We start from the raw sequence: 26,136 nt of genomic DNA on the forward strand, positions 1-26,136 counted from the left end.
TGATGCGTGCTCATATAACCCATATCACGAAGACGGACTTTCTTGCAGCATTCTTTGCAGCCCTCTCGTGTCACAGTTCCGTACCTATATGGAGTTGACAGAGGCCCCCGACGACCCGCGACACCGCCTCTTATTGCTCAAGAGCCTGCTTAAAGGCCCCGCGTTTCGGTGGATCACCCCGATTGTAGAGGGTGACACTGGCCCCGACGGAGAAAGCTTCTCTAAACACAAAGATTTTGAGGCATTTTCAGAAGTTTTCCAAAAAACCTTCGGCAATCCCGATCCGACTGGAGCTGCGCTTCGTCGAATCCGTAAACTTTACCAACGAAAGTCAGTCTCAGAATATATTGCGGAGTTTATGTCCTTAGCGGCACATCTGGCGTGGAATGACCAGGCGTTCACAGATCAATTTTACGACGGCCTGAAAGATCCGATAAAGGACCAGATGGCGCTGCGGGACAAACCTGTTGAAAGTATTAGAGTTTTCACCAAGTGGATAAGGTTCTAGCGTCATGCACTCGCTGAGCTTATTCTCTCAGATCTTCTCGAGAAGGTTCTGGCGAGATCAAGTCCTTTCTTGTGATGTCTACGATGTTCTACACAGTTCCTATCGCATGTACACATTTGTTCTTTAGTGTTCCATTGGCATACGTACAGGGACCGGTCTTGTAACATTTAAGGGAATGATCCCGCCGGTTCAGAAGAAGTGAATAGATTAAGCACTCTTACATACATTATCCACTTTAGTACATCTGCACAGACAATCATCGTGACCAGTCACAATGGACTCCACCAAAGTATTCGTGGACATCACTGGACAATGTTCACACTCTTCTGTCGGCGATTCCCTCGCATGTTCTCCAACAAAACCGTCCACACTGAAAGATATGCAAGACTTAGCACTTCGAATCGACAGTGACGATGGGCAGCTGGGAGAGCAAGAAATGCAGAAAAATACAAGTCAGTGGAGGAGGAGTGCATCTAAGAACTGACGATGTGCCACATGCGGCCAGCCAACTTAAATAGTGGTATAAGTGTGTGTGACGAAGAGGATTCCGAGTAATTGAATTAATTGATTTTATGGTTGTTTTTGCGAGGATTGTAGTCAGATAGTAGTGATCAGGTGTCTCATTCGGTGGTGGGCACGTTATATAAATACAGATAGAAGGATGACAGTGCAAAATGATGTAAGCGTTTATCACGTCGGTTGGCCAAATCCATTGCGTCCTGAAATGTCGCCTCAAACCATTCGCGCCTGAAAAAATTCACAGGTGTGGCAATGATCTTTTCTCGGCTCAGAATGTGACTGGGAATGCAGTCTTCCAACACCACCTCCCGAAGGTTAGGCGGGACTTCGTCGCCCACCAACTCGCCGTCTTGGACAATCTTCTATTACATTGTAAGTAGCTGGAATAATCCACAATTTTGCTCTTTCGTCACTTACAAAAGATTGTGAAGGATGCAGTAACGTCTCGGGCGGCCGAGTGTCTTCATCCTGGGTGCGGTATGTCTCGAGAATCACTTGCCGCACGCGCCCATACCAGATCACACCGTCCCGGTTCAAGGGTCCATAAGGACGTTGCATCAACTGACGACGAAAATCTTCTTCGGCCTCGTGGAATGTGGCGTTTCCCTCCTGAATGGACTGGTAGTAGAGTGTGTCAGGTGTCTCCCCACGTCCTCCTTCGTGAACGGACAAAGCAATGCCGAGACGACAGTGTAATGCACACACGGACCACGAGATTGCAGCCCGCAAACTCTCGTAAGCCTGTGACACCCCGACTTCAACGGCAATCATCAACGTAGAACGATTTCCATCTCGGTACAGAAGTGCACCGTCCCATCCTCTCGTTGTGAGACCGCGAGTGATTTCTCTTTCGGTTGCCAAAGAGAGTCTACGTCTAATTTCCGCATCGATTCCTTGATGCATCGCAACTTCCTTTACAATACTATTCAACAGTTCACCAGCCAGATCTGAATGAACTGCACTAGGTGCAGCGATGACAATTGCGATATTCCTCGTACTATCGTACCACAGTCGAGGATACCTGTGGACTTCTCGTCAGCAGAGCTTGAACGAAGACTTTGAAATTACATACTTCGAGCCTTCACTTTCGAGGACTTCCTGCACTCGCTCGTACTCCTCCCGACTGGCTGGAACCTCTAGCTGAATATCCGGAGAAAGAGGCCGTCTAACAACGTCCAGCAAGTTTGAATGATCTGCCATGGAATGTCGTTTATTCTCAGTGAAAAGAATCTCGTAGTCAGCTTTTCTCTTTCCCTGTCTCTGCTGGGGCTCTCTCGATATATGTTGCAGCTCGACGGCTTGATCGACAATCGCGTGCTACGGTCGCCGATCGGACAGAAGATCAAGTTAGTCACAGGATCGTTGATATCAGAATGACAGAGCAGTTGCAGGTGGTATAATCTTAAAGTGTTTAACAGTTCAGAAGTACTATTTGGTGTGGGGATTAAATACAAATCCCTGGCAGCCTGCTAGCAGCGGCGATTTTCGTCCGGACTGTCTCGTTTTGGTGTGCGTCCCCGGGCTACTAAGCGCCGCACAAATAGCGGCCATATCTGACGTCAGCGCAAGCGGAGCCGCACGCATGCCTCTCAAAAGCATACTCTGTTACTCATGGTACAGTTAACAACAACTTACAATAAACTAGAAGGAAACGGTTATGGACCCATACAGAATATATAGCGTGGCTGGGACAGAACCTGTCGAACTGTGGTAATCCGCTGCGATTTCTTGATAACTAACCCATATCTTTCATGTCAAAAGCGACATCAAAGCTTTGACTTAAGCTGGCGTTGGTCCAGGATCAGCGGTAATGATCAGATCATCCACATAAACAATGATAATGAACATGTCCTTCGCCGAAGGTTTCCGCACAACTGGTCTAATTCCAAACGATGAACCATTCGTCTCGAAAACAGTTGTTATTGCTTTATTCAAGAATCTTCGAGCCTGGCACGACTTCTTCAGTTCTGTTGTTCTGTGAGTGCACCTCGACAGCTTTGATTTGCAACAAACCATGAAGGTTGTAGATCAGTATAACTTAACTGAACTTAACTACCCTATCAGAAAAGGTTGGCTAAATTGTTTTCTAGCTTTTGTTGTGGTGTATATACTGAGCTTATAGTTCCTTGCGAACGCAACTTGTCTAGGTACTGATGCCAAATTCCAACAACATTTCTATGTTTGCAGAAGTTTCTCAAAACTCACTAGAGTTCCTTACATACATAAGTAGACAGCAACTTGATCAGCAATAGTTTGTTAGAAATATAAAATATACAGCAATATGATCAGCAGATTTACAAACAAAATTCCTGTATACATTTGGGATTCATGCCGGCTGCGAAAAAGAGTCGAAATATCTACGTACGGTAGTCGCATGATTCCCGTTTCAAGGTGTTTCATGAAGATAGTGCCATTAATAGGCATATCTCCATCAGTGAATCAGCAGCCCTCCATGCTTCATCCGGATAGAAATCTCATATGCGAAGGCAAGCCTTGTGCTAAGTGTGCAATTTCGGTTCTGAGCTGTGTGATGGGGTCAGGTGGAAAGTCGGGCTATTAGTTCACTTCCTATTAAAAGCACAATGCCATATAGTAATCCGAACTGACTTGGCAAGAGCGTAACTCCATCTCTGTACACATTGATTGCGATCTTAGATTCACAATAACCTTTCTGAGCACAGAACATGACTGCACTTTGCAATAAATTATTATTCCATATTTACATCATATTGAGTACATTACATTTTGTTACTTTGCAAAAAACTCAGAAATCGTCTTGTTGATAAACACATTGTCCTCAGTGGTCCCAACGCCGCCGCCAGCGATGTGGCCCCAGACAGTCTCGATGATGGCGAGGGTTCCCTTCTTAAGATACTTGACCTCCTCGACAGACTCCTCCCATCTAAAGTACTGGTCAGTTCTCGACGGCATGACTAGCGCCTCAGCCTTGATGGCACCAAGGGCCTTGGCATAGTCATTGTCGTGGTAGATCGCAATGTCGCCTTCTTGCCAGGTCACCGCCATCTGAAGCAAGTCGCGGGCGTCCCACGTGTTCAAACGCTTCTCCCAGTCGGAAAGGAGGTACTCCTCAGATGACTTGTATCCGGCCGCCTCCCACGCCTTGGTCTTGAACCACTCGTAGGAAAGGGCCCAGTTGGAGTACACGCGGCCGAACGCGGTCGTACCGACGATAACTGGCTCGGTGTAGGCATTGGCTAAGAAGTCGGACGAAGCCTTGAGTGTCGACTTGACACCCTCCAAGAAGTTCCAGTTGAAGCCCGAGGTCTGAGCGGACGAGGCCAAGGGGATGATCTTCTCTACGTGGTCGGGATACAGGGTAGCAAAGTGATATGCCTGTTGGCCTCCCATGGAGTAACCCATGTAGCAGAAGAGCTTCTCGACTCCGAGATGCTTCATGAGCTTAAACTGGGCGTGGATGTTGTCCTCGTAGATGGTCTTGGGAAAGTTAGCGCCGTCGAAAGGAGCGGGCTGATTGCTGGGAGACGACGACTCGGAACCGCCAAGGAGACCGACGACGATGACAAAGTACTTCTTCGGGGAAACGGCGTCGTCGTCGCCAATGAAGGCATTCATGGTGCCAGCAATACGGCCAGTGTAACAAGTCGGAATCATGACCGCAGGGTTCTTGGGGTCACCAAGGGTCTTGTAGGTCAGGAATGCGGGGAGAGTGACACCGCACTTGAGGGGGAGCTCGAGTTCGAACTTCTCGTAGGCCATTGCTGATAGCTGTTGATGGAAAAAATTGTCAGGCGGAGGTGTTCTGGATTAATTGAGTCAATTGCGTGGAACAAGCCCGGTGAATGTAACCAGAAAATGAGAATGAGGGCAGGATGGCGCATATGAAGCCCGCGTCGCAAAGGCGGAGGGAGCCGGGCCAATAGTTCGTGGCCTGGGGAATTGAACGTGGCCGACGAGTAAACTGGGACAGGGTAACGCCCTGTCTTATCGGTCTAGCTTTTGATAAGCCGGTCCCTGTCGCACAAAACCTTATATCACGTGGCATTTCTTGTTCCAGCCAGCAACCATTCCGAGATCTTAATAGATTTACGAAACCTTTTGTGTCAGTGTTGGCATCATTCGTGCATCCCACAGGCCTTTGTCTGTTCTGACAATCGGCGATACGCTGGACGAACGCAATCGCAGGGCTGTTATTCGTGAAGTTCTATTTTATAAGTTTCTGTCGACGTGAATGTGCTTTGATTTGTGATCCAAGTTGAGCAAACTAGTGTCGGCTTGTAGTAAAAAGGCGTATTTTTAGACTAGCGTCTCCTAGACTTTTTCATCCAGTCATATACATCTTGCACGAGTTTCGTTCCAGCGGTTAGGTCCTCGCCGTCAAAGACCAAATAAATCGATCAGTACGATTTTAGCGACCAATCAGAGACCATGTCGATGCTTTCCCAACCTAAGATATGAACTTAGTTGCTTGCGATATTTTCCCATAGAGACCAGGATATCACAACTACCAGGAGGAGACGACGTCATCAATCGTTCTGGCCCGGATTTGCACAGGTGCGCCACTTAGCGACTCATTTGAACCGCCTTACCAACCGACGGCGTCGGCGCCCGCCGCCGCCAAGCGGTGGATTTTCACAGCCAACTGCTAGCATCATCAAACTTCGTTCTTCAAACGGTCGGATTGTGATATTGAGCATGTCCGAAGAGATCAGCTTGCGATATTCAAATGTGAAGATTCGGCATTTACTTTACAGGACAAATAATTGATGTTTAAAGATATCAGACATTGCAGCGTCCGACCTTTTTTATTCAATTTATCTGTTTGTCATCTGACGTGTGCATTTCAGGGCAGATAATGAAGTCACGTGCATGACTATACGATTTTTTGCGAGTAACCAACCTCAGCGCTCGTATAGTTAATCGTAAAGTTTCACATGGACTCGTATAGTAATCGTATTTGACTTTACGAATACGAATAACGATGAATCGCAAATCGTATCCACCCCTACAGTGATGCCTGACACCGACTTAATGTTGGAGACCGTAGGGATGAAAGCTGGGAGCAAAGAGATCCAGCCGATAGTGAAAGCAAGGAATGCACGTCAGTTGAAGCCATAACTTACTTGCAATGAACGGTACATGCATGAAAGTTATACAACTCGTTCACATGTTTTTAGTTGCCCTACAACCGTATCTGTCAAGCACAGGCCAAGTGAGTGCGGTGCCAGATAAAATTCCTGGGTAATTCGAAATCACTTTCTGTATATTTTATTTCTTTGTTTTAGATAATTGCAAAAGTCATTGATTGATATACGACAACTCGGGATTTCCGAGAGCATGGTCTCAGATCGATGACTAATTAAGTCCGCCCTTGAGTACGCCACGTCGCCTGCGGCGCCACGACGCCATTATGGGCTTGACGTTTCTTGGTGAGTCGCGCTAACAGTCTAATCCTGCGAAGTGTGGTATTGTCAGTGGACTTTTCTTCTCGCGGTAATATATCCAGTATTTTAGTTAATTGCCGGTTTAACCTTAAACGGGCTGGCGAGCGTGCTAAAGATTTAATTAGCTGGCGGCGATCGTCCAGTAGAATATCATGGCTCATGCTTACGACTCTTAACACGGCTGTGAGATCGTCCTAGTCGAAAATATCGAATGTAGTTCATTCAAACAGTGCGCGATCTGCATATTCAGGACTAGTGATTGAGCAAAGAAATCTTATGGCTATGTCGGTTTTAGTCATTAGCTTACCAGTCAGATGCTGCTAAATAATATCATGTTATGATTAATCATCTGGATTACTCTTTGAAATCTTCCGACTCCGGAGCGGACATGTGTAGCCCTAGACGATAATCTGACAGTAAGGATGAACAATTTAATGGATTTACGTCCTATCAGATAAAGTATGTGCAATATATACATGAAATTGTGGTGCTTGGTCATAAAACCCTTCCTTATGACCTTACCTGTCGTCCGTCCCTAGCCAATTCTAATGTGCCCCCCTGCCAAGCACATTTACTATTTATCAGCTGCTCATCAGCTGCAACGGAGGATAATCAATACAATAACTAATGAGCCACCTTGGTCGGTTTCACCGCCTCAACAGCTGCTCAGAGCATGATGTAATTAACACCGGTTTGCAACAAATAAACCACAGGGCAATGCTATGATTGTATCTTTTCTGAACCAATATTGTGTAATCCTAATCTCTGAACCATTGTCTCCCATGACTTCATTCCCCTCTTAGCAAAATCCTGAGGAATCGATGGAGACGGATCAAAAAGGTCGCGATGATAGACCTCATAGCTCATCCATCCCCGATAACCCCAGTCATATACCCACGAACGCACAATTTTCTCGATAGGTAGATATGCATTGCGATCTGTTTCATAAGGAAATACGCGGGTGTTCCGACTCCAGATCATATTTGACGGAAAATCCGGATCGTACCACTCGTGCGCGGCATCGAGCGGTTTGAGTAGACGTTCGGCATCGCTCAGTTGAACAAGAAAGACTTTATCGACTGGCACCTCGGCCGCACACTCTTTAAGGTCCGCAGCTAATAGCTTGTTCGCATCCGGCCGCACACCCGACTCGCGAGCAACGTCAGCCCACGTCCGCGCCACGATATGGAATGTATCGAGACAAAGACCGAGATTCGGATGATTGGCTTTATTAACAATTTTCCACGATTGTTGCCACGTATTCTTATGAGCACCCCATGATATAGCTTCATATGCAAACCTGACCTGCGGGCTCTCCTTCTCTCCGAGTTCGACAATCTCCAGCAAGTCGTCGACAATCTGATCATCGTCGCCAGTCGTTCCCTCGCTAAAGTAGTTGGATGGCACAAGAATAAGATCTGTACCAGCTGCTTTGGCAATTTTGAACCATAGTTTAATCTTGACAATCTGCTGGGCATGTTCGACCGGATCCAAAAGACCATCGTAGTTCATGAATGGCTGTAGAGCAAGAACTTTAAGGTTACATTCGTCGCATAAATCCTTGAAAACCTTGGCCGACTTGAGTATACTTTCTTCAAACGAATTGTCACTGTACTGCTTTGCATGTAGCTCAATATCTTCGTAAAACAATTCCACGCCTTGGAAGCCGGCAGCGGATGCAGCCTGTATCTTTTCTGCGAGGTCATGATGCGACGCACGCCCGAGAGACAATGACGCAATGCTAATGGGAAATTGTGGTGCTATGGCGGAAACCATCGGACTGATGGACTGTATTAAAAAACACAGAAACCAGATGAAGCGTGGAAATCGGCGCTGCTATCGCTTGTCAGGACGATTCCGTATAGACGCGATCCGTCGTTGGCCGACGCGTGCATCGTTTATCCGGAAGTAGCGAACCCTAGCCCAGAGAGAAATAAGGGTTTTCGGTTGGGCTTAAGTTACGTGAGTATTCCCCGGGTAAAGTCTATTTTCCATCCCTCTAGTGTGGGATAGTGTGATCTCGGCAATCTTTTTGCGTTTGATATAAACGCTTAAAATATCAAGAACATCGTTTCCTGTCCCGATAATTGCTATTGTTGTAGGGAATAGGTACAGCAGGTCAGAATTACACAATGGATCCCGCTACTATACGAGCGTAATGTCAGTTATGGCTCATCGCTCTTTCGCCGTCTCTTTTACACTTCAAGGAGCACATAACTTGTTCCTCTACCGTCACTGGCAGTGTATAGTAGACCTTATGGGTCAGTAAGTTCATCGGCCAACAGGCAAATAAAGCATATTCAAAACGATTAGCCCCAGATCGTTGAGTAACAGGCGTTTTCCAAAACTAATCGACCTTGTCCATACTAGATATAGCGTAACAGTGTGCAGTCAAAGAGACCTGTAAAAATGTGAGATTCAGTAGAATCCCGTTACGCCGATTTATTAACTTGTAAAATCTCGGGCTAAAGTTAGATTAACGGAGTACTCGTGTATGTCAAGAATGAGATTTTACACATGGGGTTAGGTTTATGACCCTCCGCAGACCTATTACATAAGGTAAATTTGGTCAATGATTGAATAATGGAATACGTTTTGAGCTACGTTAATAGTTAGCATTGTCCTGAACATGAAATAGTGCCAGACTTAACTGGCCGATCTCAGAAGTAAACATACACTCGAAACCTATCGGGGGGTAGGGTTCAAATGAACAAGATTAACTCTCGAGAGGAAACAGCAGGTAGGCTTACAAATATTGGACAAGGCTCGAGACGGTGTTTCGGGAAGAAGCAATCGCGTGATCTATCGGCTGGAGGGCTTGAAGGGAAAGGCCAGGCATTGTTGCTTGCGGTCTTGTCAAGCGCTGATCCGAAGCAGTAGACACATAATGTCTCCTACTCAAATTCTGTTTGGATTGGATCAGACTTGTTACTTACAGTGTAGGTACTCAAGGTACTTAGGTTTACTATATTGTAAATTTGTGTAGTTGTGCAAATCGCCATTAATCGAAACTGCGGATTATGTTTGGCCATTACGCCGAGTACCAGCTGCGACTGCTAAGCATTGTAGAATGTAGATAATAGAGGAGCCCATAGTCAAATTATTCATATGGTGATAGTATACAGATTCTCAGATCGTGAGTGGTAATAATACGCGATATCACATATTCTGGCCCTGTCGTGGGCGAGCAGAGTTAGAAGATTACTGAGCCTCACGACTTTGAAGTCGACTGGCACGTTGACTTTGAGGAATTTCAATAATCACGACAACGCTTTGGAGATGTTCAAATAATTTACTCTTTCGAATTATTTTAAATAATCAAAAAAATATGTATGTGTTCGATAAGCATTGCAAATTAGTCACTAATTATCCATACAGCTCCCGTTTTGCCGGACCAAATCTAGCTATGGCCACTCGAGGTTTCAGATACTACACTACCAACGCCAGCAAATTCGTACGCGCTGTAGCAGCTGTTCATCTGCTTCATACGTACGTCCTTGAGTTTGCAATTACTGGCGGTCTCTCAATGTTGCCCACGCTCCACACAGTCGGAGACCACGTTTTTCTGGATAAATACAACCATCGACTCGGCCGCGAAATCAAAGTGGGCGATGTCATCGTGATCAGTAAGCCAACAGAGGAACACACACGTATATGTAAACGGGTAGCTGGACTACCGGGTGATATAGTGTACTGCGATGCCATGCCAAAGGCGCCGATGCGATCGGCAGGTATGCCGGATGATTTAGTTGGGCTGTCTACTGGTATGACAAACGGGCGAACCGGGAAGTATATAAAAGTTCCTGAAGGTCACATATGGATTCTGGGTGATAATAGCATGGCATCGCTGGATTCAAGAGAGTATGGACCAGTACCGAAGGCGCTGGTCGTTGGAAAGGTATTGTGGGCTGTTTATTGGGGGCCATTTAACTGGCTCCCTGGTTGGCCGCGACGAATTGGATCGAATATAGAAGCTACAGATCTAAGCGTTACCGATTTCCTTCCAACCACTCAGAGCAGAAAATGATTTTATTGGGATTACGGGAGTCTGGATCGTCATTGTCTGATAGACATGTAGTTTTTTGCTTTCTGCTTGTGTAACGTATTTGATAAATAGTAGGATAAATCATTCATGACATGTACACTTTTTACTAATATCTACAAGACTTTATATGACTAATTACCCACGATAATCCTCATAATGCTGGAACCGTTTATGTGTATAAACATTTCCTGGACCCAAACCAAACTTCTCACGGACGCCTTCCGTCTTCGAATCGTATCCGTTCCTCCAGAAATGCGCGCCAACCGCCTTCAATCCATGCGCTGACCTGAATAACCGTATATCAAATCTATCCCTTTCCAGCAATTTATCGACATCTATTGGACCTTTCCCTTTACGCTGCTGGACTGCTAATCGCTCACCGCCTGGTTGCTCGAACGCCCAGACAGCATATCGATGGAAGCCACTATTCTTCTCTGGATGAGGAGGGAGATATGGCACCAGTTCCCTAGCCATAGATTTGTCAACAAGTGGCTCATTACCAGAAATCTTCACATCAGCCAAAATATAGTGAAGAGTGGTCTTGTAAGAATCGTTTTCAAGGTCGGGGGTGTCGGAGTCGACAATGACAATAGTATATAGTTTGGTCTTATCCTCGAAAATCTGGATCGAAAACTCCGGGGCCTGAGCAGTGACACCAGTACTCATAATCCTACCCGGATCGATCCAGTGCGCCATCTTTCCTGGGAATCGAATCTTGAAGTCAACGCGCGGGTAGAACGTTGGCAAAGTATCGGGTATAACCTTCATACTCTCCAACCGATCCATTAGCAACAGTCGATCATTCTTTTCCCACTTTTGTTGCGCCAAAAATCTGTACACCGGGAACTTCATATCAAAATTTCCGGAATTGAATTGGTGGATGATTTCGGGATTGTTGATTTCAGCATTAATCCGACACTTCTCAATTTCCACGGACGCTAAGTATGCATCACCACGCGACTTCTGGTCCGGGATGTCGTCGATTGTGCTAACACTGTAATGCTGTAGGATGGCGTCTATCCGATCGTGCATCTTGAGTACGTTGTCGTACTTTTGCTGTCGATCAGCCTCGAGCACGCCCAGTGCTTCCCTAAACGCCTGGTCGAGACCTATTGGATGACGATACGCCAGTTTCGATTTGCGTGATTTCAGAGTGGCCGGGGGCATCTCTACCCGCCAGTCAATGAACGGCGTGCGTCGGTATGCGGGGATTGTGAGCGACTTGGCTGTGATGTATGGCAGGGAGACCTCAGATGGGTCGTGCAGGTTTGGATACGCGACAAGGTCCTCGACAGCACATCCCATTGCCCGAGCGGTTCTTGTTAAATCGCTCTCCGGAACAACTGTTGACGGGTCAATTAAATCTGCAAAACTGGGACTCGGCGACTCGGTATTTGCTGACGGCGAGGTCGCGGATACTACATTCGAGGATGCGGTTACGGAAGCTGCCCGGATACCTCTCCGTAGGACGTCTCTGGTCGCTATGACGACACCAATACTGGCGCCGGGAATTCTAGGCATTGCGGTGACCTGGTGCTCGGTTTGCCCACAAATGCGAAATGGCGTGACGTTGTTGTCGTGAAGAACGATAAGAATGAAGCAAGTTGTGGCTTTGGCAAGGACGTGGGAAGTCGCGATTCTGAAGCACCCATCGCGAAAAGTTTTGCGGTGCGGCGAGTTTTCGTTTTGTGCTCTGCACAACCACCACCCGAAAAAATTCAGCGCGCATCGCAAAACATCGCGGCCGGAGAACTTGCGCCCAGAATACCGCAAATAGCGTCAGACGAATGCAACCGACGTTTCTATTGCATAATCCGTTTTCATAAGATATTCACGATATTGGCTATTGTTCAGCGCGATTCGACAAACTGCACACGTGCGTCACAATATTCGAAGCAATGGCTCCGCCACGGTTACTGCTATTATTCAATATTCTCCCCCGGAGAGTGCCGGCAATTACATCGCATTCCTTGAGCGTACGTTTCTGAGCTGAGTCGGACGATGTTATGAGTGGAATGGGTTTTAACGTAGTGCAGACTTTCCGGTGTAGTCGAAGTCGAGGGACGGCCACGATGCCGTCAACAACCGAAATTAGCACATCTATTCCTCCCATTGCCCCAATTGAACCGACACAGCCATTAAGTGGCACTATTCCGTCAACATCGGAGCTGCCAGAATGCGGCGAGCCAAACGTCGCCACTGACGCCGTGACAAGCAGTCCGGTTGCCCGAGAAGACCTGACCTGGGTCCCAGCTGCATCAGAAAACAAAGCGGCCCTACCTTTCGCTGCTCGTATGAACTTATTCATGTTCAGTTTGATGCTATGGAAGACTAATTCGAGACAGGCCCGCCATCTGCAGTTCTGACCATGCTCCACAGCTTTCCCTCCCTCGAGCCTTCTTCCTTCGCCGCTATCCCTACATCGCTTCTCGCTCTCCCATTCCGTCGAGACATCCTCTGGCAAGCTGTTGTTTACGAAAATGACACGCTCCGTGATCGCCGCAGCCTCTTCCTTCCTAACCGTGCCGAGCTGGGCTACTCTAAGAAGAAAATGGCTCCACAGAAAGGCCGCGGCATGGCCCGAGTAGGTAAAGCCGGTTCGCCAATTTTCAATCACGGCAGCAAGCCATTTGGACCGCGCAATCCTGACGACCGGACGCTGTTGAATCGACGGGTTTACAATCTCGCGCTCCGGACAGCATTTTCGTACGCGTATCAACGCGGAAATTTGACTGTTTTGGACGGCCCGGCGGAATTGGTAACCTACAAGTCCAAAGCAGCACAGGCTATTTGGGAGGTACATGCGTGGAGTAATCTAGCTGTGCTGGTGGTTGTTGCCGGCGAGAGGAAAAATCTGAATTTGTCGCTGCGGAAGTCGGAGCCAAATACGCAAGTGTTGCATATGAAAGACCTGGATGTCCGTACTCTACTAAAGGCGAAGAAGATAATTGTCGAGAAGGAAGCATTGGAGTACATTGAGAAAAACACGCAAGGAAAGAAATACTTGGATGAAGCGACTATAGGCAAGAATTTCTATGTCGGTGCGAAGAGGGTAAAGGAGGCCAAAGCAAAAGCTAAAAAGGGCAAAAAGGCGCAGGTTAAAAAATAATTCTATTGTAAATATATTATACATGTATTACTGAATACAGTACATATAGATAATGACAATGCTATTCTATCCGAGCCAAGACCTAGCCAATCGCAATATTTACACGCCCCAAAGGACAATCATGCCTGAATACCAATAAAAACATCTTCAATTTTTCTCCCATGTAGAAACCCATCCGCTTATCCTCTCTACACTCTCGCCAAGTAGAGTACTATATCCTGAATTTCTCCCGTCTTCAAACATGTTCATGTGTGCTTCAATCTCTCCGAGAGCATTATTGTTTTCTGCCGGAAAAAAAAAGTCCGAATACGGCGGCTCCTTCGGGATATTGCAAAATGTTCTTAAGCCGTCACCTTCACCGCTTATTAACTTGCCGAGGCCCTTGATCATTTGTGTAGAATCCTTGGTGTTCGTAGACCGCGCGTTCTCCTTAGACTGAATGACTGTGTAGTAATTGACGAATTGGACTCGCTCCCGAGCCTGATAGAATGTCCACAGCCTACCCTCGAGAGCACTAGGTTTCTGAAATATTGCACCAACAAAAATAAGATGATCTCTAGCCCAGTTGATATCAATGTTCTGACTCTTCAAGTACCACATCGTTCCGGCTGCGGCTGCGGCGGTAGTTGCGACCCCGGCGGCAGTCAATCCTGCAATTTTACCCCAATTGGGAGACGACTTTTGATTGCTAGCTGGTTTGCCGTCTACTGTGCGTTGAGTTGGTTGCTCACTGCTCTTCTTTGCAAACAAATATGACCCGACGGTTGCCAGAGGAACACTAGCCCCGAGAGCCTTAAGCTCGTTGAACTTTGATGTCCCGCGATCTACAACATCCTGTGCAAACACGGACGAATGCAATCCCAGGAACGGAGAGTCGAAACATAATAATCCAATAACTTTAGGAAACACAATTGTTGGATCGCGTGCCAAAATCTGAGCCGCCGTATCCGAAATAACCAGTCCCCCCATACTATGCCCCACAAGGATCACGCCGACAGTGGGCGAGATAACGGGCGATTCTGCACCATTCGCCACTTCGAGGTCGATGACTTTGGTCTCGAGAAATGAGAGGAACATGTTGACAGCGACAGTGAGCTCGCCTTTCGTGTCGTATGGCGGGTAGACGACGGACTCAATGGCCGTTGATGGGTACATCTGCTTGAGTCGCTGTTCGACGTGTTCCGGGAACTGGAGAAAGGTACTCGAGTCGCCTTTGAAGCCGTGGACGTAGACGATCAAGAGTGTCTTCATTGTAAATTGTGGCAGCTGCCTTCCAAAGGCGATATGAAGACAACCGCTATACTGGTTAGGCCACCGGATTAACGGTTTTGTGTGGCGGACATCTTTTGGGTTAGGGCTGTTATTGCGGCGTTGGGTAATTTATATTCAACTTATCTGATGAGAGGTTATTTGGTTACAGATGCTTGAGAAACTGGGGATATATTGCACAGTCAAAAGACAAGAGCAGTTAATACTAGTACAGAATTGCAGAAAAAGGCATCCATGTGGATTGATTAACTCGCTTATCGCTCGCCATAAGCCTGCTTAGTGACCGGGACATCCCAAGAATGCCAATAGCTTGCGTTTCATATCAAGCTCGTCCTCTTGCTCGCTGTCAATGTCAAATCCATAAAATCCAAGCATTTTGACTAATTCGTCATCTAAATAACACTAAGCAAAGACCAGAATACATTGGAATAAACTTAACTTACACTTCATACGCTTAGCATCGATCAAAGTTTTGGGATATATAGTCGGGGATACACCATCCCAGCGTCGAAGTATGCAAAGATTGTCTTTATTTGTTCCAGTGAATCCATTTTTCAATTGCCTATTAAATTCACGAGCAACGGCGTTGGAGTCACTTAACTGGTTAGCCGCATTGTTCAGCATTTCAGGGTCGACTTACACGATGTTAATAGAGCTACGGAGACTCTGAATATCAATTTTCATCTCATTAATCGCCCGCCTGAAGTTATAGAGCGTCAACTGAACTGAGTCTAGTTCTTCACTAGGCTCATCACCAGAGTCATAAATGGGTTTGTCTCTTTCAATACAACGTCTGTCTTTCTGGAAATAAGTCTTGGTGGTCTGCAGGCTCGCGACAGATCTCTTTACGTCCTGAAGCTCGAGCGTAAGACTATTCAAAGACGCACAGATTTGCCCTATCATTGGAGATGCATACTGGACCTCGTAATCGAGCCGGTTGCTTGAACGTCCAGTGACGAGCTGTGGGGTATGGAGTTCTTGGTCTGTTTGCGTGGCAGCGTGATTGGAGATAGCTACTTCATCCGTTTGCGACTGAACATCATGTACATCACTGTCTTGTACTGAGAGTGACTTATCATCATTGGAGTTCTTCTTTGCATCTTTCCCATGTCTCGCATTGGAAAGCACAAGGAACTTGTTTGACAACTGGTCAAGATCAGTTGTCGTCCTAGGCTCGAGCAATCCGTCAGTCTTGAGAGGCATGTAATCTGACTCGGCATCGGAGTCCAGCGAATCCGCATAATTTGAACTGGATTCGCCTTCGACAAATTGAGTCACTTTCTGCTTATCCATCGCTGTAGAAGCTCCTTTCACTGTTGGTACTAGTGGCGTTACCATAATGAAGTCCTCGGAATCGCTAACTTCCTCCTGAAGATCACTTGTGCATTGCGTAAAGTCCTCCAGATACTTTATGCCACAGTTGTCAAGAAGTGTCATGAACTGCATGAAGTCCACAAGGCTAAATGTTTTCTTTAAGATATCAGTGTCGCTGACCTCATCTTCAAGAACTCTGAGGAATTGCTCAAATTCCACGAGATCGTATGCCTTAGCTTGGACTCGGTTTTCTACCGGCAACCCATTAAGGCGCTGGTCTAACTCCAATTCATTCTGGACGGGAATATATGATTCCATCTCCTTCTGAAACCAATTCTCTGACTCTATTTCCGTCTCATCAGCCCAGCTCGTCGACGTATTATCCGTCTCGCCAGTACACTTATCGTCAACCCAAATTGTGCTGGCAGTCTCAGAAATATTGTCAGACATTTGGATCAACTTAGACTAAAATTGTATAAAAATATTGGAATACAGGAGCTGGCGTGGCTTGTGCTAAAGTATACAGATGTTTACGCCGCTGAGAGGGACCAAAAAGCGGGATTGTGAGAATGGCGAGGGCTTAAATATTTGGTGTTCGTTGCTTGTTCGTCTGTTGGCGACAATGTTGATGTAAACAAAGCGAGCTCGGTGACCCGTGTTTTGAGAGATCGCGTTTGGTCGTGTGATCTACGATAATATGGCTCCGGTTATCAGATAGTTTACCCTAACCCGAATTGTCATTTAAGGCCGGGAATAAAGGTCAAATGAGACTACTGTGATATATGCAGGGTGACGACTCGATTAGCAGGTGACATCAGGCTGTCGAAGTATTGTTCGAGCTGTAATAGCTCCGCATTATAGGTGCCAGGTCGCTCGAAGTTCAGCCTGAGAATAAGTGGTTATCCGATGTGAAACCAAGTCGGTGGGCTAAGTAAGGGAGTTTGCAGCTACTCCCTCCACACTAATATATCACCAGTACGGCATTACATCTAGCTTGGAATTTGACTGAAATGCCAAAACACGTAAATGTATTAAAATATTTAGCACACATGCATTCTACACCATTCTAAATCCTCATCTCCGCAAATAAGCGACAAACTCATCAAATATCGATGGCCAGGCGCCTTCGGCATCATAGCTTTCCAGCCCGTCCTCAGATCCAAGGACATTCACCACGAAATCTAACAACATGTTCCACGTATCCTTCGGTACCGCTTTTCTGTGTTCTTCGGTAACAAATGTGATCCATTTACTGAAAACGTCTTCATTGGGGAATTTATCTTCTAGTAGTAGGTTCCAGTATTCGACGGCTGAATCGAGTGGTAGAACACGTTGACCTTGGGGACGCACGAACCCGAATGTGAATTTGTACACTTCCTTAAAAAAAGCTGGGTCATTTTCCAAATCTGCGCTCAATGACTCAATGGATTTCTTCATTTTTGGAATCGTATCAGCACTATATGATCAGCTCCCTTGTCCCAACAAAAGTGACATAGGCACCCACTTCATTGATTGCCATCCTTTTATAAACCGTTGCTTTGGGAATTGACCCATCGTTGGGGCATCGAGTTTGTATGCGAGAGCGAGCACAACGGGGTCTTCTAACGCGACACCGAGATCTTGGATATAGTTTATCGTACCATCGATTCCAATCGTAGAAGGTTCCTCTGGATCTGTTCTTGTTACCCATTGTTCCATTATACATGTACCAGGGTATACACACCTTTATATTTTTCGAATAGCTCGACGAGCGCTTTTGATTCCTTCTTTCTACATTCCGGTCAGTAATTGCTATTACAGCTCAGGTAATGAAAGACGCACGGAGGAGCGGCAACACCAGAGTTGTAATAGTCATCAACTGCGCGTTCTAGATTCCATGCATTGCTGCGGAGGTAAGTTGCTGCGGAGCGGGAAGTTGCCCCCGTTGCCGCAACAAATTGGTTGACTGCGTTGCGCTGAGCGGATGTCAATGAACTCTATGAATTCTTAATTAATAATGGATGCATTAGATGTAGAACCAGAATGGACTCGTGGACGTACCATTTCTCTGAGGGGAAAAGTTCGGGATCGTGTGATGTTTGCGTGACCGAGACAGCGTTCGCCGACGGAAACGTTCAGGGGAAAGCATTTAGTGCATTACTGCAACAATTCCGCCATCGCATACAGTTGGTAAAAACCATTGAGCGTCACGTCTGCCTAACACACAATTACAACGCTTAGTTTTAACAGTAATGCATAATGTCAGTGGCGTTTGCTCAAAATGTCGCAGCGTGGTATGTACCAGTTAAAAGTATTAGGAACCGTAATTGTCAATAAGGCCTAGTAGTGTAGGTTCATGCTGCTCGCGAATACTACAGGAACAGTAGTAATTTGCGCTTGCGGTCCGCTGTATCCAGGGACCTTGAGGAGTCACCTTATTTACTGATGGTACATGTTAGAAGTGAGAAAACCTGTCACAGTATTAAAATAAACCTGTCGGAGTTAAAGAATCTACGGCTCCTCCATGACCGGTGCAACTCCGTACCACTACAATATACGAAGATCAATTTAGAAAAATATTGGCATTGCGCCAGCTGCCAGCAAATATCCAAAAGATGCGTACGAAATCTTCTAAGGTAAAATGCTGGGTCGTTACAAGAAGTAAGCAATATTGGTGGCACTGGTATTTTGTATTAAGGGTCCTAACACGTGCGGCGTCGCTGGGTTTGATAAGCTTCTTGAAATCCCTGGATTTCTGGTTGTTGACTTGGTTTTTATTATTCTCCGTTTTGTATTATTCAATCACATTCTCTCCTTTTCACGATAATATTGTCGTGATTTCTGTAGTAGTTCTACATCTGCAAGTGTGTTGTTTTGCCTCGTTAATGCCCTCAAAGTAGACGCAATCGCTGATGCTCCGGTTTCCTTTTGAACTTTCTAATTTGTTATTACTCCTTGTTTACTATCCCAAGCACCAGACTGACTGCAACTCATAATCTGTTAGCCGATATTACGGGGTCCCAAGGTAGCATAAAATGCAACATCATTACGAATGGTTACAACCCTAACCTGTACATCAGCCTCGCTGTATCTGTACATCTTATTAACACATTTGTCAATATCTATTGACAATACACAATATTGAGCACAGACATTGCTAAACTCGAGGTTTCTGTTCATTCGGTTCTTATCCAATTCATGATATAACGATCAATCCACTCAATGGCCCGCATAAAGTCAACGCCGCGACAAATATCCACACCTTCCGCACCAACTTCACCGATCGCGGTGCCACATAAGCCAAATACTCATTATGCCGAGGATGTTTTTACTTCGTCCGCACTGCTCGCCTTTCCAATCGTCACAGTGGTCTTGTCGTCATTGCTTCCGTCCGATCCGGTGAAGATACTGGCATATTCTTTGCCGCTTGTTGCACTAATTCAGGCAGTGAACATACTGTTTACGAGTCCGGCACCAGAGCAGGTCTCAAAATCGAGTGGGAACAAGAAGAAAAAGCAAGCGAAGAGCACAGTGTCGGTATGTTATTTTCATATTTGAGAGGACGGACCAAATTTGTACGATTAACAAGCGAACGAGCAGACAACGATTCTTGGCCTTGTACTGTCTATTCTTTTGACGCCATTCATCCACCTCATCTACATTTTATTCGGTGCGCCAGTCACCGTGTCCATCCCCGCGACGTTTCTTTTATCCGCACATACAGCGCTCCTCGCACTGTTTCCGATTCTCTGCACTTTTCCACTCGACGGCGTGACGTGGATCAACATCGTTGCGCTGAAAGCACCCCTCACGCCGGCGTACACGGCCGCATTGGGAACAATTGCGGGAGCTTGGCTCGGCGCTGTGCCAATCCCGTTGGACTGGGACCGGGAGTGGCAGACATGGCCTGTTACTGTTGTCTTTGGCGCGTACGTGGGAAATGCTGTCGGCCGTCTTGTCGGTGCCGTTCTTAGTGGCAAGGAGAAGAAGCTGTAAGTTCATAATTTGTATATAAATGGATTACGAGACTATATATAATACAATAACTATCTACAAATCGCGTATTATGTGTCAATATGAACAACGTGTTCATCCTGTTGTCCTACCCGTTCGTTCAGCTCAAGCTCCTTGATCGCCTGCTTGACATTCCCGCCCAATCCGACCACCGGCAACCGCTTATGCACAACCCGGTGATCCCACAACTCCCCCTTGCCCTTAAACCAATCATGCAGCCAAAACACAGTAGTATCGCCCGTAGGCCGCCGAACGTCCATCGGCTGAGTGAGCTCTTTCTTCCGGTACGGCACGCGAACAGGGGATTCCTCTCCCGGCTGCTTATACAAATACTCCAACCCGTTCGCGAGGTCAGATACAGCTTCGAACGTACCGGCGTGACGTTTCGGAAACTTGAATCGGAACCATTCATGCGCGAGGGCTTTATTTTGGTCGTACAGTCGCTCACGTTTCCTACGCAGCTCGTGGACGTAGAATTTTAGTGCAAACGCCGAATATTCGTCCGGTGTTCGTGCCACGCAGAGTAAACTCCAGTCGTGCACTCTAGATGCATTCGGGACGCGTGTCGCCGGGAGTTGTTTTCGAATCAATTTGTCCTGATAATGCTTTAGCAATTCCACCTGTCAATTTTTCTGTGTCGACTCTCACTTACGGTGACTTCATTCGTGTCGTTTATTATAACCGGACCATTGCGGTGCCGTAGGAGAAACAAATACCCAGGTTTCTGTCTGGTAGCCGCATGAGCTACTGTCTTCACAGTCTCCATCTTTGACCAATTGAGGAGATAAATTGATTATTGCAATAGCTCGAAATTTTCGTTGGTGAGCCGAAGCGGAAGCTGTGTCAGAAACACCCACAATTATATGGCATATCAGTCACAACGTAGTCAGAAACTGACCTTCCCTTACAGTCTCCCTGCGCAGTACTAACTGGTAACGGTGATGTTGCAAACAACTAATATTAACAAACATTGAGCGTATTTACAATTGCACACATTAAACAATACCCAGACCCAACCGAATTCCAAAGACAACAAACATAAGTTACATATGTACAAATCGAACACGGTCTCTAACTGTTTTAGAATGCAGATTTATCAGGGATGTTTACAAAACTTTCATTCTAATATTATGCACGCGGCATTCACTTTCGTCAGTAGTGATCGGGATCATCATCCGGTCGCTCAGAGCAGACTCGAACACGATGGAAGATTCGACGGACGAGACAGAGTAAAGGTCACTCATGTCGTCGCTTTTGTGGATATCGTAGAGCGGCCATTTCGTTTCCTCCTCTTCAATAACTTCTTTCTCGGAAGTGGCCGAGTCGACCGTGGGCTCCTGTTCGTAAAACAGCAAAACTACGTTGCCGTGTGAGAGAACGTCCTCGATACCCACCGGTTGCACGTCGCCGTCGGAAATCCGAATCCAGGAGTTTTCATCCACGCGACGGTATGCGATGTAATGTCCAAATGAATGAGAGCCAAAGTGCACGACTGTACTAGACAGTCGATACCACATTTCGTCGAAGCACTCGCATCGGTCGGTGACATACTTGCCAAACTGGATCCGTTCTGGAAATTCCACGGAGACGTTATTCTTGCGCGCAATGCCTAGTTGAACGTCGTATTCCGATCTGTTAATGTGTAACGCGAGCGTATCTGGTGCGCGGGATATCGTCACCTGCTTGACCTTTGTGGATGATACCAAGCGCGGGGGTTTCAGCTTCTCGAAATCGGCGTCCTGGATTGTATTTTTATCGAGAGCAGCGATTATCATGCCGCGGCGAGCACGAAGAATAGGTGTAATGTCTGGCTTCGATTTCGACATGAGCTGAAGTTCTGGTGAATACGATCGAGAGGATGGCTGCGAGGAGCGGGTTATCAGACGTTGCAGATGAGCCTCAGCCGCGATGAGCGAACAGCGCTGGCAGTACACATCGAGTTTCTCAGGCGCGACTGCATTTGCGAGCATGGACTCGAGAGTGGTCGATTGGTGGTTAAAGAGTAAAGATGACGATGAGGATGATGATAAGGACGGGAGCGACAGTTCGAGGGAGGAGAACGGGATCTGCTTCAGTGTTTGGTCTTCGCCGCATTGCAGGCAGACGACTCGCGAGGACATCATACCGTCGAATGGCAGGATGACATTGTCGTTGTTAGAACTTTCTGTGCGTAAAGCATCGAGAAGAGAGAGTAAAAACTCATGGGCGTCCTGCTGCTCCAAGTCGTCTATCCATCGCTTGGATTTAAGTAATCTGAGTAACTGTACAGTTGTATGGGTGTGCTGACTTGGCAGACGCGCGTTGAGGCGAAGGATAAGTGTTCTCAGCTCGTTTGCGAGTGGAAGTGAGGCGGATAGTGGCGAGGTGAGAAAATTTATTAAGCGTTCTGAGGAAGCCATAACCTGAATTTGTTAGATATCTTTACACAGAAATGCGTATACATACGCACCTGAAGAACAGAATTAAGAAAACAGGCGTTTCCGGGATTAACGAGGCCACCGAGTACACCTTCCGCTGCTGTTGCTGTTGACGTGGCCGGGACATTTGGTTTTGCTGAGTGGTCAGCGCAACCGCGATTCCATACCATGGAGTCCCGGTGGAAGATCGGAGAGCTGGACGTCCACAGATTGAGGAAGTCTGGCGCGGTCTTTGCGGCCGCCATCCCCGACTAATGAGATAATATGTGGGTGTGGGGAGTAGCGATGTGAAGGTACGAGGCGGAGATATACTGGGAATATGAATATGGGGCATTGAATAATCATGGTCAGAAGGTGGACAGGCTTGCGTAAGAGGCGTAATATCCGCGCCCCGCTACAGATATTGTACTATGCTGAAAAGAGTATAACGCAGGGGTTAATGAACTCTATATTTTACTTTGCCACGTAAATGTAACTACACGCTAGCTATAAACGGTAAGATGAGCCGCAGGAACCGTTGATGATATCCAAGAGTAGTTATAGATATTCTATCCAGTCAGTGACGCGGCCTGCTTGGGCCGCGCAAAGGCAACGCGGCAAATTACACAAATATTACTGAGTAAACATCATAAACTCGCCGCGAAAGCCAGGCCAACGTAGACACGGTAACTTTTTTGTACTGTTATTCTGTATATATAGTCAGATACTATATACTGTATTATTCAGCGGTCTATGTCGACGCAGCAAGCAGCACTGGCAAACTTTTCGCCGAAATCAACTGCACGTGACAAAAGCAGGATAACCTGATGCGGCGTCGCGCTAACTTATAATTGGTTTTTTTTTTTTTTTCACGCCCATGTCATCTGCAATATCGCGAACCGATGATCGCGAAACGACATGGCAAAGAAGAAAGGCAAGTAAAGTAAACCAACGCATACACGCAATATGAGCACTAACAATGCGCAGCGAACCGATCGAACACACGTGCCGCACGCCGTGAGATGCCGTCTCTGCCACTGGAACCAGCAATCCATGACGGAGCAGAAAACCCGGCGGCTCATTCCAAGTTCAAACAAGATCCGTCCGGCCATAAGAAAAGAAAGAGTAAACTGCCTTCTGCACTGCACGTTTCAAAAAAGCAGAAAAATAAAATATTCAAGGCGGAGAGCAGGCACGAGGCCTTAATGCATAGGATCAGTCTCAAGACTGTAAAACACACAATCAGAGCACAACGACAAGTCGAGACTGAGACTGACTTGGCCGGTTTAAGTAAACAGAGTCCCGCTGTCGGTCAAAAGGAGAAGGACAAGCTAAAGGGAGCGGACTTGTTGAAGCTCGCTCGAAAGGTCAAAGTAGGTGGCATGAGTGTCGACTCAGGAAGCGACAGCGACGACAACGAATGGGAAGACGAGCCAAGGGGCATCGACGAAGAAATGAAAGATACAGACGATTCCACAGATCGGAATCGTGCTATACAACCACATGTGCTGGTGCAAGACATTGAAGTGCCATTTTAATAACAGTACTAGTGTATCGTACATGCACTTACTGATTTGATGTACAACACCGTACGACCAACCTCATATTTATCATTAAATCATCAGATAAATCAAAGAAATGACAATAACCATGACAATAATAAGCGCAAAAATAATTCCCTTATTACATGTAACGATACGCAAAAATAACAACGAACGAGCCTAGTCCCAAAAAATACAATATAAGCAAAATTAAAGAAACACTGTCTGAAGACAACACGATCCATCATAATTACTTTTGTATTAAATAACACTACTGACAAATCTAACGAGCGTATGACGAGTAGCCGCCCCGGTTTTCCAATCCGGCATTACGCCCTCCTAATCCGAAGCCTGACGCGCCAGCTCCTGCCCCGCCGCCCGCGCCAAAATTCGAATAGTACTGGTTGTAGTTACTGCTGTATCCATTCATGCCACTACTACCCTGTCCGACGCGCTGGCCTACTGCTCCAGTACTGCCGGCAGACGGCCCTAGCCCCATCGCTGCCGCAGCTGCTGGCGACCGATCCTTGCCCCAACTGCATCGCACAGGTCGGCCGTTGATTTGCACGCCCGACACCTGGCAGATCGCGAGGGCAGCTGCCTCATGTGAGTCCATTCGTACGAACGCATACCCCCGGTCAGACTGTATTCGTACATCCACAACAAATCCAAAGTTCTGAAACAGTGGGATCAGGTCGTTCTGGGTGGTGTACGGCGAGAGGTTTCCAACATACACTGTCATCTGCCATGAGGGCGACTGATTCACTACAATTTCGTAGTTCTGTTGCATACCGCTATTCGCACCGCCAAACCCAGATCCGTGTCCGGCCGCGTACCCGCTATTAAACAGGACGTTCGGTACATGATGGCTATTACTTTGCGGCTGTAATCCGCTCGTCGTGTTGGCGCCCCGCTGGTTTGCCCAGTTGCATCGAATAGTCCGCGAGCCTAACCACTCGCCATCCATCGTCGTCTTCGCCTTCTCGGCATCACTGCGTTCGCGGAACGACACAAATCCATACCCTCGCGACCGTCCCGTCTTGAGATCCCACATCACTCGCGCCTCCGACATCGACGGGAATACCGAGAATGCTTTCGCAAGAAGCTCGTCGTCAACCTCGTTCGACAGGTCTCCAACAAATATATGAAAGTGTTCTGTCAAGCCCGGCATCAGCGTTATGTCTCAAAATATGACTACGACGAACTCACGCGAAGTGTCCTCCTTCTGTCCAGCGTTGTGCGACTGATAAGCCCAGTTGATCTTGATCTCTGACTGATGGATCGTTCGCCCGTTCAATGTCTGCATCGCCGTCTGCGCTGCATTCGGATCATCGTACTCAACAAATCCATAATTATACCCCTTGTGATTGCGATCCGGAATGATCTTGACGCTCTGCACATGTCCCGCGACCTCGAAAATGTCGCGCAGCATGTCTTCCAGTACTCGAGGGTCAAGCCCACCAACATACAGAACGCGCTTGTTGATTTCGCCCTTGCGAATCGACAATGGCGGATCGCTTGCACTCGACGTGTTTGTCGTAGGCGGTGCAGATATTGTTGCGGATGGCGCCACGACTTTGGGCGCGGCAGAGATGGTCGTGGAACTCGTTGGCAAGGACGTAGCGGGTGTTGGAAGTATGTGGCTCATAGTGATTCTTAAGTAGCAATAACTTGCCGAATAGCTAATGAATGAAGAATGCAAAGGCGTATTGATAAAGAGATATCTATCTCGGCTTTATCGATTTGTGGTCAGGTCGCGAGTACTGCAGTTTAAAGTCTTGGCTCTAGGTGAAAATCGAACAAGCAGCAGGCCAAACGCTGTTATCCAAACAGCCGAAAATATTGCGCAATATATTCTCTTGACAAAACAAGAATAACGACACAGGTGGAGAATATGCTAGTGAAGGGGCCAAAATACTGTAAGTTGAGTGACTCCCGGCCATGAGATTTTTTTCTCTACGCTTGATTCTCGCAAACGCAAAAAAAAAGTTCGCGTTTGGAAATTTTATGTTGCCTTTC

The 26,136-nt window shown here is 46.8% G+C and overlaps 13 protein-coding genes across 13 annotated transcripts; 3 read left to right on the forward strand and 10 right to left on the reverse strand.

Moving 5' to 3' along the window:
- Positions 1 to 1,128: 1,128 nt before the first annotated feature.
- Positions 1,129 to 2,227, reverse strand: V1513DRAFT_423614 (uncharacterized protein; the record flags this gene model as incomplete). Its single annotated transcript, XM_066896044.1, has 3 exons — positions 1,129 to 1,389; positions 1,445 to 2,048; positions 2,100 to 2,227. 3 exons carry the CDS (start codon positions 2,225 to 2,227, stop codon positions 1,129 to 1,131), a joined length of 993 nt encoding a protein of 330 aa, XP_066755445.1.
- Positions 2,228 to 3,282: 1,055 nt separating this feature from the next.
- Positions 3,283 to 4,903, reverse strand: V1513DRAFT_439371 (Alpha/Beta hydrolase protein). Its single transcript, XM_066897203.1, has one exon. It carries the CDS (start codon positions 4,763 to 4,765, stop codon positions 3,776 to 3,778), a length of 990 nt encoding a protein of 329 aa, XP_066755446.1. The 5' UTR covers positions 4,766 to 4,903; the 3' UTR covers positions 3,283 to 3,775.
- A 1,896-nt stretch (positions 4,904 to 6,799) lies between these two features.
- On the reverse strand, positions 6,800 to 8,309 carry V1513DRAFT_439373 (xylose isomerase-like protein). Its single transcript, XM_066897204.1, has one exon. It carries the CDS (start codon positions 8,224 to 8,226, stop codon positions 7,171 to 7,173), a length of 1,056 nt encoding a protein of 351 aa, XP_066755447.1. The 5' UTR covers positions 8,227 to 8,309; the 3' UTR covers positions 6,800 to 7,170.
- Positions 8,310 to 9,579: 1,270 nt separating this feature from the next.
- Positions 9,580 to 10,617, forward strand: V1513DRAFT_410847 (peptidase S24/S26A/S26B/S26C). Its single transcript, XM_066895719.1, has 2 exons — positions 9,580 to 9,780; positions 9,829 to 10,617. The coding sequence occupies exon 2, from the start codon at positions 9,857 to 9,859 to the stop codon at positions 10,475 to 10,477; it is 621 nt and encodes a 206-aa protein (XP_066755448.1). The 5' UTR covers positions 9,580 to 9,780; positions 9,829 to 9,856; the 3' UTR covers positions 10,478 to 10,617.
- V1513DRAFT_439376 (phosphatidylethanolamine-binding protein) lies at positions 10,556 to 12,208 on the reverse strand. Its single transcript, XM_066897205.1, has one exon. It carries the CDS (start codon positions 12,014 to 12,016, stop codon positions 10,631 to 10,633), a length of 1,386 nt encoding a protein of 461 aa, XP_066755449.1. The 5' UTR covers positions 12,017 to 12,208; the 3' UTR covers positions 10,556 to 10,630.
- Positions 12,209 to 12,567: 359 nt separating this feature from the next.
- On the forward strand, positions 12,568 to 13,604 carry V1513DRAFT_423619 (mitochondrial 54S ribosomal protein uL4m; the record flags this gene model as incomplete). Its single annotated transcript, XM_066896045.1, has 2 exons — positions 12,568 to 12,787; positions 12,841 to 13,604. 2 exons carry the CDS (start codon positions 12,568 to 12,570, stop codon positions 13,602 to 13,604), a joined length of 984 nt encoding a protein of 327 aa, XP_066755450.1.
- Positions 13,590 to 15,027, reverse strand: V1513DRAFT_439380 (uncharacterized protein). Its single transcript, XM_066897206.1, has one exon. The coding sequence runs from the start codon at positions 14,853 to 14,855 to the stop codon at positions 13,752 to 13,754; it is 1,104 nt and encodes a 367-aa protein (XP_066755451.1). The 5' UTR covers positions 14,856 to 15,027; the 3' UTR covers positions 13,590 to 13,751.
- V1513DRAFT_439383 (uncharacterized protein) lies at positions 15,028 to 16,803 on the reverse strand. The gene is made up of 3 exons (XM_066897207.1): positions 15,514 to 16,803; positions 15,317 to 15,468; positions 15,028 to 15,265 (listed from the first exon to the last, which is right to left on the reverse strand). The coding sequence occupies exons 1-3, from the start codon at positions 16,635 to 16,637 to the stop codon at positions 15,150 to 15,152; spliced, it is 1,392 nt and encodes a 463-aa protein (XP_066755452.1). The 5' UTR covers positions 16,638 to 16,803; the 3' UTR covers positions 15,028 to 15,149.
- A 390-nt stretch (positions 16,804 to 17,193) lies between these two features.
- V1513DRAFT_395916 (Cullin binding-domain-containing protein) lies at positions 17,194 to 18,272 on the reverse strand. Its single transcript, XM_066895376.1, has 5 exons — positions 18,228 to 18,272; positions 18,009 to 18,163; positions 17,911 to 17,957; positions 17,692 to 17,860; positions 17,194 to 17,643 (listed from the first exon to the last, which is right to left on the reverse strand). The coding sequence occupies exons 1-5, from the start codon at positions 18,228 to 18,230 to the stop codon at positions 17,262 to 17,264; spliced, it is 756 nt and encodes a 251-aa protein (XP_066755453.1). The 5' UTR covers positions 18,231 to 18,272; the 3' UTR covers positions 17,194 to 17,261.
- A 1,013-nt stretch (positions 18,273 to 19,285) lies between these two features.
- V1513DRAFT_439393 (GPI biosynthesis protein family Pig-F-domain-containing protein) lies at positions 19,286 to 20,227 on the forward strand. Its single transcript, XM_066897208.1, has 2 exons — positions 19,286 to 19,703; positions 19,767 to 20,227. Exons 1-2 carry the CDS (start codon positions 19,389 to 19,391, stop codon positions 20,160 to 20,162), a joined length of 711 nt encoding a protein of 236 aa, XP_066755454.1. The 5' UTR covers positions 19,286 to 19,388; the 3' UTR covers positions 20,163 to 20,227.
- On the reverse strand, positions 20,024 to 20,946 carry V1513DRAFT_474389 (uncharacterized protein; the record flags this gene model as incomplete). The annotated part of the gene is made up of 2 exons (XM_066900186.1): positions 20,024 to 20,776; positions 20,833 to 20,946. 2 exons carry the CDS (start codon positions 20,944 to 20,946, stop codon positions 20,231 to 20,233), a joined length of 660 nt encoding a protein of 219 aa, XP_066755455.1. The 3' UTR covers positions 20,024 to 20,230.
- A 173-nt stretch (positions 20,947 to 21,119) lies between these two features.
- Positions 21,120 to 22,922, reverse strand: V1513DRAFT_462795 (uncharacterized protein). Its single transcript, XM_066899948.1, has 2 exons — positions 22,630 to 22,922; positions 21,120 to 22,582 (listed from the first exon to the last, which is right to left on the reverse strand). The coding sequence occupies exons 1-2, from the start codon at positions 22,840 to 22,842 to the stop codon at positions 21,287 to 21,289; spliced, it is 1,509 nt and encodes a 502-aa protein (XP_066755456.1). The 5' UTR covers positions 22,843 to 22,922; the 3' UTR covers positions 21,120 to 21,286.
- Positions 22,923 to 24,087: 1,165 nt separating this feature from the next.
- V1513DRAFT_439401 (uncharacterized protein) lies at positions 24,088 to 26,064 on the reverse strand. Its single transcript, XM_066897209.1, has 2 exons — positions 25,327 to 26,064; positions 24,088 to 25,272 (listed from the first exon to the last, which is right to left on the reverse strand). The coding sequence occupies exons 1-2, from the start codon at positions 25,763 to 25,765 to the stop codon at positions 24,401 to 24,403; spliced, it is 1,311 nt and encodes a 436-aa protein (XP_066755457.1). The 5' UTR covers positions 25,766 to 26,064; the 3' UTR covers positions 24,088 to 24,400.
- Positions 26,065 to 26,136: the final 72 nt, after the last annotated feature.

This window comes from Lipomyces chichibuensis (genome assembly GCF_038497645.1).
Source record: "Lipomyces chichibuensis strain CBS 12929 unplaced genomic scaffold V1513scaffold_5, whole genome shotgun sequence".
NCBI lineage: Eukaryota > Fungi > Ascomycota > Lipomycetes > Lipomycetales > Lipomycetaceae > Lipomyces > Lipomyces chichibuensis.